The 11,189-nt window shown below is 27.4% G+C and overlaps 1 protein-coding gene across 1 annotated transcript; it reads right to left on the reverse strand.

The window, feature by feature from the left end:
* Positions 1 to 8,015: 8,015 nt before the first annotated feature.
* Positions 8,016 to 10,416, reverse strand: LOC145849597 (uncharacterized). Its single transcript, XM_082954561.1, has 5 exons — positions 10,231 to 10,416; positions 9,373 to 9,585; positions 8,837 to 9,061; positions 8,504 to 8,629; positions 8,016 to 8,375 (listed from the first exon to the last, which is right to left on the reverse strand). Exons 1-5 carry the CDS (start codon positions 10,310 to 10,312, stop codon positions 8,155 to 8,157), a joined length of 867 nt encoding a protein of 288 aa, XP_082810687.1. The 5' UTR covers positions 10,313 to 10,416; the 3' UTR covers positions 8,016 to 8,154.
* Between the last annotated feature and the right edge of the window lie 773 nt (positions 10,417 to 11,189).

Consider the following 11,189-nt stretch of genomic DNA (forward strand, 5'->3'; position numbering starts at 1 on the left):
TTTTCTTCTATAGAATTACTTGTGTCTTCTTCAACGCTTTTATTTTCTTGTAAAAAATTATTTTTTTCTTCTACAACAATATCATTCTGTTCCGTCATACTTATATGGGTACAATTACATACAAAAGTCTTTAAAATTTAATAAAATATAATTAAATTTTCCAAAAAAAATTTCAAATTGATGTTGTAGTGTTGCTTAGTAACTAAAACAAATTTGTTGCAAAAATTTAATCAAAAATACAAGCTTGTTTTTCAACTAATTGCGGAGCTTTAATTCTTAATCAATGTTATTCGATGATAATTAGTCATACAAAAAATTAATTTTCAAAAGATATTGAAAATTTGAATTAGTTAAGCGTTTAATTACAATCTTATGATTTACAAAACTTTCTTGAACCATATTCACATCATCACACTTACAAAATATAAAATTAGAACTTATAGTTTACAAAAACAAAATAAATATTTTCTAAAAATGCAAACTTTAGTTAGCATTGTTGCTAAGTAACGTAATGTATCGATGAAAAACATCAGGGTCAGCAAACTACCGTTTACCTTGAAAACTTTTGGCTCTCGTATTACAGCACTACTAAATTCGTAAACGCAATAACAGCAAAGGTAATAAAAAAAGGTAGATAAAACCGAATTTAGAAACTATAAGAAAATTCCTTAAAAATGAAATTGAAACTATTTAGTAGAAAACTTCAAAGTGTTTAACAACAACACTAAAATATTAAGTACTATAGTATTAACAGCTCATGAATATTCTATAAAGTGAACTCTATAAAAATGTATGTTTAAAATTTAAAAGTATTTTAAAATATTTGATGCACAACAAGACTTTTATTTATAGGAAAAACATAAAAGAAACTAGAATAGAATTGAGTAAAGGGGGCTAAAAAGCGCACAATACTCATATTTCTACGTCTCTATGAGCTTCATCAGTCTTTCGAGCATAGCATTGAAATTAAAAAAACTGTCCTTTCAGTATTCAGAACTTTTTTTAGAGCTCTGGCAACTTTGGTAAGCGGTCAATGACTTTATTGGTGGATATGAAATTAAACGAAGTGCTATATACAATTGAACCTCTTGTTTTGCTTACTTTGCTACAAGTATTGTAGAAGCAAAGTGGAGACGCAGTGACTAATCTTTTTCTTAAAAATATATTTAGTGTAGGCCTTTTAAGTACAGTTTAAATATTTTTAGCCATAATGAGTTTATACAATTTTCTGGGTAAGTAACCTATTTATGAACAATTTCGTGTTTATTTTTTTAAATATATTTAATGTTCAAAAATTTTAACAATCTTAAAAAGTAATCTTTTTACTTTTGAATTATAAATTATATAAAGTTATGTAATAAAATACATTAATGTAGGTTATATTCAGACAATTTACAGTATAATAAGTAGTTTGACAGCATTACTAAGTAAAAAATTTTGGTTAAGAAATGATAAAAGTTTAAAGTTTATTGATTAAAAAAGTTTTGTAAGAAGTTTTTATGTTAAAATGCATCAAAGTTATAATTGAAAAATAGCATAAGAATAACCTTGTAATACTCATGTACAATTGATAAGATTAAATTTAAATTTTGAATACAAATGTCTTTAATAGAAAAGAAACATATAAACGAGTTAAAATTTTAGCCGTTTAAAAAATTGTTTCAAAAAGATATGAAATACTATTTTTTATTTTTTACTATTAACATTTTCCATTTTGGCAAGTATACTTTAAAACAGCGGTTCTTAACCTTATATATATATATATATATATATGTATGGAAAGTAGTTACCAAATTTTCCCTCGGTATACAAGGTAGTGTTAATTTTAAAGAAACAAAGAAACGAAAGTTTTTAAAAGAAAGTAACAAAAAATTTTTGTAGAGGTTTGTAAATTGAATTAAGCAAATTACTATAAAAGCATCTTAAAAATTTTAATATTGTATTTAAGATTTACTTATGCATTTTTTTAAATTGGTAGAAAAATTACCCAATGATAAGAATCGGTGTTTAGATGCATTACTTATTTGATATCAAACACATTTATAAATCGCAAAACCACACGATTTACAAAAACTTGTCTGATTATTTTAAGAAGTTTGCCGTAAAGCTGCAACAAGTAGTTGAAAATTTAAAAAATGTTCTGTACCAACCTTGTGCAGCTGTTAATAAACTTTTCTTTTTGTAAAACTATGTGGATGCTGTATAAAAATATTATTTTAAAATATTTTGTCAATATTTTTACATGGCTTATTGTACCGCAAACTTCAAAAACATGAAAAATTAAACGAAACATGGTAGATCTAAAAATAGCCAATCAACATACAGTTTGAAAAAAATACCTTGTTTTTGTAAAGTACTTGTTCCGATTTAATTTAATTTTTTGTCCTTCATGTTTGATACCAGTTTAAATTTAAAGTAAGCAAAGTTAGTAATGCTATTGTTCTACGAATGTTAAAGGTTGAATAAATAATTTGGCTTAAACAAGTTATAAGACACAATATAGTTTAACAGTTTAACATAATTTTTACTAAAACAATCTCTATTAGTTATATATGACACTGCTAAATAATACCAAAGTTTAAGTTAAATGAAACTTAATAAATTTTTCTAAAAATTTAAAATTGTAATTTATATTTAGTTACAGCTATAGCTTAAACACAAATGTGTGACTAATAAATAATCTAAACTAATGAATCGGCTGTATTTCTTTTTGCAAAAGTTACAACTAAATTATTGAAGAAAACACTTTTTTATAGTTTAGATTTATTTTATGATAAAAAAGTAATTATTTGGAAGTTTCACTGCTTTAAAGCTAAGAATAATATGGTAAGAATGATTTCCGAAATTTAAATCTAACATCGTTTTTAGAATTGAGGCAGTTCTAAACAAAAACAACTGAAATTTTTTGTTATGATAAGTTTTCCTAAGTTATAAGCTATTATTTAAATAACATTCTTATAAATTAAACAAAAGCACTTCATATTCACGATTTTTTGTTGAAAAAAACACAACAACACTCGATCAAATAAATCATAAATTACAAATCAGCTTATTTATACTTTATGGTTAGTTAAAATTTTTAAATAATAATTCACTATAATTTTCCACAAACTTTAATTTCTATGGAAAATACTTGACTCCTCAATTACTGTTAAAGTTTTTTTAGTCTTTTTTTTAAGGTCCAACTATGTTTTAAAGATTATCTTAATCAATTGAACGTTTGATCTTTGGAACAATATTCCTTATTTCTTGTAAATACTTCCGAAGTTTTTGTTAATTTTCAAAGAAAGTACACAATCATACAGTTCTTTAAATGTTTTAATGTTAAAATACAGAATTTTGAAAATTTTGTTTGTTTAATTTTTAACAAAAATTTAAATCTTTTACAAGTTAAAAGATTTGCCAAACACTCGAAATACTCAGGACACTCAGGATAACTTAGGATGTTTTGAAACTTTTAAAAATCTCAGGATAATTCAAAACAACTCAGGATATTTTAGATTTGTTTTTTCAAACTCAAATCTTTCAAGATAGTTTTTTTTGATAAAAAAGTTTAAGACTTCTAAGAATCTCAATCGCAATTTGCAATATTTTAAATGAGATTTAGTTGATTTGATTTCCATACTTGGTTCTCTTATAACCAATTTTGTTAAAAAATTTTATTTCTATTGATTCAAACAAAAATTTAAAAGGAAAAAAACGATTAATAAGAATGTAAATTACAACAAATTTAATTAAACTATAATAATTTAATTTAATTTGTTGTAATTCACATTCTTATTAACTGTTTTTTTCCTCTTATCAATTTTTTATCTTGGAAACGGCCAAGGCAAATTATAGTGTAATATACATCATTTTGTTTTGGGGCCAAATCGTAAAAGATATTAACATTATTTATAAAATAACTATTTAAGAGTTTAAATAACATGCAAACTAAGGGAAATCAAAAAAAAAATATTAAAAAAAAAAAATTATTTTTGGTTATAATGCAATTTGAATGAAAAAAAGAAAAAAAACCCTTTATTTTTGGAGGGACCCCATGAAATAATTCAAACCCTAAACCAAATTTTTTTTTTCTTAAATTAAAGACAAAGGTGCGTTCTCTAAGATAAAAAAAAAATTTTTAGATAGCTTTTAAGATAAGGAAAATAATTGACATTAAAGTTTTATGTTTTTTGAAAAATTTATAAATTTGTCTATAAAATTAACTTTATGCTCGTTATAACTGTATAACTTATAAGTTAGTATAAAAAAAGCTAATCTTCAGGGTCATAATGTAAAATGTATATAATACTACCTTTTTAGCTCTTGTTATAAATAGTGATGTACCGGACTCACTATCCGGGTCCGGGTCCGGCCGGATATTGCCATTTTAGTCTGATGTTCGGATCCGGCCGGATTTTAATTTGAAAAAAAAGTCCGGATCCAGGTCCGGCCGGATCCTAACAGAGATCCGGCCGGACCCGGACCTAGTTAGTAAAAAAGAGCATACTGAAAAGTATTTTTTTTAAATCAAACCCTGTGTAAATTAATAAGAGTCATTTTCGTCAGTTAAAACTAAACACCTACCGTGATCGGCTCATTTTGTACACGTGACTAATTAACATTTGTTTACATTTAAACTATGAAATAAACATTTCAGAAATGCAACTTTTTACATATGTAATAAAATTGAAAACTTTGGAATGAATACTTGCATTATTTATTGTTTAAAGTTGAGCTCAGAGAATATTTAGAGTTAATACGGTTGAATGTACGAGCCAATGAGAATCATATGACGAAATGTTTCAAACTAAACACTGATGCAACAAAACATCAGAACATGACAGGCAGTTTATATGTAAGCAGATAGTTAGTTTGGTGTGCAGCTTGATGCAACAAAATATCTTGAATTTTTTTGTGAATGGTTATTGTAAGTTTTGTTTTGTTTTAATAGTGAATATTTCAACTGGTGTTTAATTGTTTAAATATTTAAGCCAGGTTTATAGTTATCAGAATAAAAAATATTTCTTTACTTAAAAAAAATTAGTTCATAATTCATTTGATAACATAAAATTACTACACTATCTTTTTCAAAAGTGTTATAACAATTTACAAACAGTATTAGATAAATAAAAATGTCAAGCCTTGTCAATGCATTGGAAATCAGAAGGGGTACTAAAAACAGTGCTTGGTGGTTTTTACAAATCAAGTACTATACTGACAGTGGATTGGAGAACTTAAGCTTGCTAAATAACTCAAACAGAAATGAAGATGAAGCTTTGTCGGAACTATCAGACAGTTTTGCAACAGTAAACGACTCGGAATGCATAAGAAATTTAATCGTCGAGGGATTCAAAGAGTTGTAGCAAAAAAGCAAAGCCGGCCGTAAAACTGAATGCATGAGTGTTTCCCTTCCTAGACATCAGTCATGCAAGTTCATAAATCCTTTTTACTCCTTCCTCGGAACGCTGGAGGAAGACCAAAGTTATCAGACTTCCTCTGAAATAAGGCATCAGTTGGAAAAACTGAACAAAAGTTGCGGCGCCATTAAGTTTTTTGAAAAGAACGAGTGTTCAGTGTGCCTCACGAATTACAATGAGATATTCGGTGACAACTTGCACGTTGTCGTTCCATATTGTGGACATCCGTTGTGCTGCCACTGTGCCGACAAAATTCTCATAGGTGAAAATGAAAAGTGTCCGCGTTGCCAAAAGAATGTTTCTATTAACTCTTTCAAGCTTATGAAGTTTAATTCTGAGTTAAAATTGGATAACAATGATGGCAAAGTTTACTTGTAAATTTGTAAATTAGTGTTTTATATGTACATTAAATTTGTATTTTATTTGTATGTACATTAAAGCGATCTTGATTGTATTATGAACATACCTTATAGTTTACAAAATTAAATGATTGTGTTTTTTTATGAATAAAATTAGACTTAAAGAGATTAAAATACCAGTATGTATTGGATAATTTTTAAATTATAAAAACTTTTTAAGAAAATAAATATTTTTTTCATTAGACGTTTACATAGAAATAAGTATAATTTTTACAGATTGTTGATTAAAATAACTAAAATAACTATGTTAACAATGTTTAAGAGTAGGCTCACTATTAATAAACATTCCTGATATTTTTTTTTTATTTAAAGAAAAAATATTCGTATCTGGCTTAATCCTAATGTTATGGATAAGGTATATCACTGCAAGGTGCTTTTAAAAAGGATGTAGGCATATTTGAGAGAAGTTTTTTTAATTTACATTATATACTACGAGAAAATTTTGAAAGTTATACTAAACACTTCGGAAAAACTTTAAAACTTACACTAGATTTTACGGGAAAAATTTGACTTACACTAGATATTCTTGAGTTGGTGACAAATAGAGAATAAAAAAAAAGTCTTATGGTAGTTTTTTGAGAAATTTTATTAAAGGGGACTATTGATTTTTTAATTTATTTAAAGGGGCCCTTTTAAAAAATAATTTGGGATACCCTGTACTAGATATTAAGTTTTAGAACTTCATAGGATCCGTGTGGATCCTGATTTTAAAATAAAATTCGGATTTGAGTTTTAAAACAAGATCCAGATCTTGCCGGATACCAACTTATGAATCTGTTAGATCACTATAAAAAAGTTTTCTTACTTACACTTATTCAAAAAGTTTATAATTTGTATCGTTAATAGTTATTAGTACGTTTTAAGAGTGTATTAATAAATCATACTTTTTTCATTAAACTATTTATTAAGCAGTGCTATCAAATTTTTACTATTTTTCTTTAATATGCAAAACAAATACTAATAGACTAATTAATGAAACAAAGTACTAATAAACTTAGGAAACAATCAGTATAAAACTAATCAATTAATAATAAAAACTTAAAAAGATAATTAGAACAAAAAAAACTATTTTTAAACGTTAAGTGTAATTTTATCTTCTTTGTCAGTTCCTAGTTGATAAGTTTTTGTTTGATTTTTTCAATCATAATTGCCTCTACTGCTAATAACGTACTTTAACTTTTACAAATTTTACTTACATAAAAACAATAAAAATATTATTGTAGTTTTGACAAAATGTACATTGCTCAATATGTGAAAATACTCTACTGCTTGTGGGCCTTCTTTAACTCTGACAAACAATTGTTGCTCCGTTTTTCTAATATATTGGGTATACAGGTCACCTGGACATTGAAACAACTTGTAAACGATTCAACTCTTGTAAAATTTGTCGATCCGATCTATCAATGAGAAATAGTTTCGAACTTTAGCCGTTCTGAAATACCTCTTTGTTTAAATTTAACAGATAAAACCAAAGTCATGTAATATTTTATAAAATAAACAACCTAGTTAAAAAAATACTAGTTGTTTTGTAATGGGAAATTACCAGTCCCATGCTTGTGAAAAGCCTTTGTTTACCTCAGATTTAAATTATTATTTAAAAGATACAAAGGTTTTTACGCTTCAGTGCTTAATTTTAGTAATAATTATTAGCATTTTGAAAACTTTGAATTGGTACCTTTCTTTAAAAAACTTATTCATATGCTTAACAATTAAATCTAAAACTACAACCTATTTAGAATTTAGGACTATACTTGATTTGACTTTTGATTGAAAAACATTTTACACTATTAGGTTTTACATTCTGAGAATTTACTTCTAGCTCTCTAAACTACAACTGATTCTTTTGAACGGCTTATGCTAATGTACAATTTTATTTTTAGAAAAATCATGATCCTAACTAATTCTAATTAATAAATGGTTGAAATATTTCTAATGATACTTTACACTTTTATAATAGTTTTTATCTCACCTTATTAAAATTGCAGTTCTTTGAATCAAAAAGGACTGACTGAGTCAGCCTATGCTACTGGCATCCAGTATTAAAAATTTACATTTTCAGTCAGTCAAGTTTAATAAAAAAGTTAGACTTATGAAAACAAATAATCAACATTATGGCTGTTTAGAATTGGTTATAAAATCAAGCATTCAGTAATACAGATATTAATTTTTACTTAACTAAACACAACACAAAAAATAATTATAAATATCAAGTTTAATCAGCATCCGGGCAATAGATGATTTAGAATTTTTAAAAAAAGAGTTTTCTTTAATTCTAAATAAAAATTTTGATAAAGTCAACCATTAAATTTTCAACAGTTTACTTTTATTCAAAGTCAAATCCAACACATAATAACAATTATCAAAATCATTGCAATTATCAAAATCAATCGGATCAGCATTCTGGCAGCTGATGATATAGTTCGTTGTTGACCAGCTCGCTCGAAGTCGACATCATGATCGGTCTCCTGCTTCCATCGCTCGATGACGTCACAATCTGCCTCCTGTCGCTCTGTGACGTCACAACTCTCGAGTCCCTCGATGACGTCATGTGTCTCTTAAGTTCATTGATTTCAAGTCTTTACTTAGCCATTTGTAAAATTATATGCATTAAAACAGCGAATAAATTTAGACTCAAGTTCTAGATTAGTTGAACAGTTTTTGTTACATATTAAGTAAACTGACTTTCCTGACACTCAACATAATTCTGATAGTATTGTTTTTCAAAGCCTCCATCTTTTTGTGAACTAGTAGTTGCCAGTTGATTAGTCGAACTTTCAGGAACTTCTACTGGGCTGTGGGGTTGCTCTTCTACATAAAAAAACATTTTATTTTATTTTTTTTTGTTTTTACTGTTGTTGTTTATTGAGCAACTTTGGACTCGGGCACCGACCCCTGAGCCAATTAAATACAATAGACAAAAAAATCAAAGAGAGACTAATTCTAATTACCAAAACTAGTAGGTATTAAGAAATTAAAAATCTGAAACCTTTAAACTGTTTGTTTAAAAAGTCAAACTTGTCCTTGTTTTGCAGTCTACCACGGCGTACCACAGCATCATTCTCAACGACGAGGCGTTTATTGATATTTTCGGCGGCCACTGCTTGGACACCTCTACGTTACCCTCGGGACACAACCCGTTCACCCTGTTTCTACCTGACTCGTTCTTCAGGTAGATGCCGCACCAGGGCAGCTTGCCGTTTCTGTATTCTGGAGTGACGGTGCCGTGCGGGAGAAGTTCACCTAAAAGCTGCTTGTTTAGTTTAAAGTGTTTTTTACAAGTAAAGTAGTAAATTCTGCATATTATTTATACTGTTTCTGTTTGTACTGATAGTATTATTCTGTTTGTATATGTTTTGCTTTACTTTTTGGTATTCTACAAAGACCAATTGTATTACCTATTTCAAACTGAAGTTGCTAACAGTTAAAAATTTGTTATAACATGTGTAGCTTAGAATTTAGGTTTAATTATTTTATTGAACTTATCTTTTAACTAACAAAATTATTCTAGCTTACGTCAAAAAGCCTTGCATTTAATTTCAAATCAAATTAACCTGAAGGCATGGTGATAGCACCCCACTGTTTCACGTAAAGTTCGATGGAATAAATCCTTACTATGACGAACGCGTTGCTGCCTCTACTGGCCGTTCTCAGCACAGTAGTGCAGTTCACCCAATCCAAACCTTTTACTTTGTGAAAAATACTTCCGCTGTCAGGCAGTATTTCTATTGTTTGAAACTCCTCGCACGTGTGCGTTCCCACTAGTCCTTATGAATTCATTTTGCAAATAATTTGTTAGTGATTTTAAAAAATGTATAATTTTTATTTTTATAAATTTTTAAATTAATTAGTTTGTTTTTTATATGACTTTTCGGTAAACATATATGTTTAATAATAGAATAAACCTCTACTAAATATTTCTAAATATAACTTAAAACAGTTTTTTTAATTTTACATACTCAACAACAGGGTTTCCCAAACTTTTTTGCGAATGGCCTCCTTTAAAGAAAACAAAAAAGCCATGGCCCCTTTTACAAGATTACTCATAAACTACCATTACAACCATCTAAGACTTTTTTTTTGTTAGTCATATGCAACTCAAGAATATCTAGTGTAGTTTCAAATTATATCCTCATGGCCCCCTCTTACATCCTTGCTCCTCGTGGACCCCTGACTTTCTGAATTCCCAAGGGAGCCTATTTGCCCACTTTGGAAACCCTGCTCTAAAAGCTTATTAGTTTAATAAAATTACTCAAGGCTTGTCGTTGTTTAATGTTTTTTGCGTTATTTTCAGGTACTTTTGTATTATAATTAAATAAAACTTTAAACTATTTCATAATCAAAATATAGCTAATTAAGTCAAAAATAAATATAAAGTTGATATAATTTAACCAGCTGAAAAATAAACTAACCACTTGAAAAACAAAAGAAAACAAAAGTTTGCAGAGCTATAAATTTAAATTTCATCAGTGATCGCTGAGTGTTACACAACATCGTGTATCAAATGCTCATGTGAGCAAGTTCAAAAGTTAAAATACATTTTACTTTTCATTCGCTTTCAATTACGTTCAATTCACACGTGTGCTCAGCATCCGGTGACTTATTTTGTTTCGGTCTCACAACTTGTTATGCTTTTAAATTTAAAATTTGTTCAGCTCTCACTATAAAAAGTTAAGTGTGTAGATTTAAAACAGAAAGAATTACAAAACCGATATTTTTATAAATAGTTTTTCTCAAAACTTTTATTGACATATACAGCTTTAGCTTGAAAAAGTATTAGCCAAATTGTAATATAATTTTAGTAAAACCTATGCATACAGTAAAAGTTAAAAATTTTCGATCATAATCAAGTATCAAGAAAGTTAAATATGTTAAAAGCACTTTAACTTTTTATTTATTATTTAAACGGTTTAATATTTTATTCTACTACTATTAAAACTGTTGCATAGTAAGAAGCGCTTACAAATCAGTAAAACATGTAACGTTTACAAATTTTAAACAAGAAATATAAAACTATACTAGTAAATTTCGAGTTAAAAGGCATTTTATCTATTTGCAGTGTTTTAAATAATATAAGGTTAATTAAAGTATAAATTACGAATATAATTATTTTCTACTTTATTGAAAATTACATTGTTAGCAGATTGTTGTTTTTGAAAATGTTTTGACACTGTTTAGTATATTCAAAAATTAAGCAATATATTAATTATTTTATATCACAGCTACAATCTTGTCGACAAAACTAATTACTTAATACTTAAAAAGATACAGATACACAACACTTAATATATATTATTATCTATACACTAGCTTTGAGGAGTCCTTTGATGATAAAAGAGATATTCAGCATTTCGTAGGTGTCTAAAAAAAT

Source organism: Thalia democratica, chromosome 2 (genome assembly GCF_965202585.1).
Source record: "Thalia democratica chromosome 2, ktThaDemo2.hap1.1, whole genome shotgun sequence".
NCBI lineage: Eukaryota > Metazoa > Chordata > Thaliacea > Salpida > Salpidae > Thalia > Thalia democratica.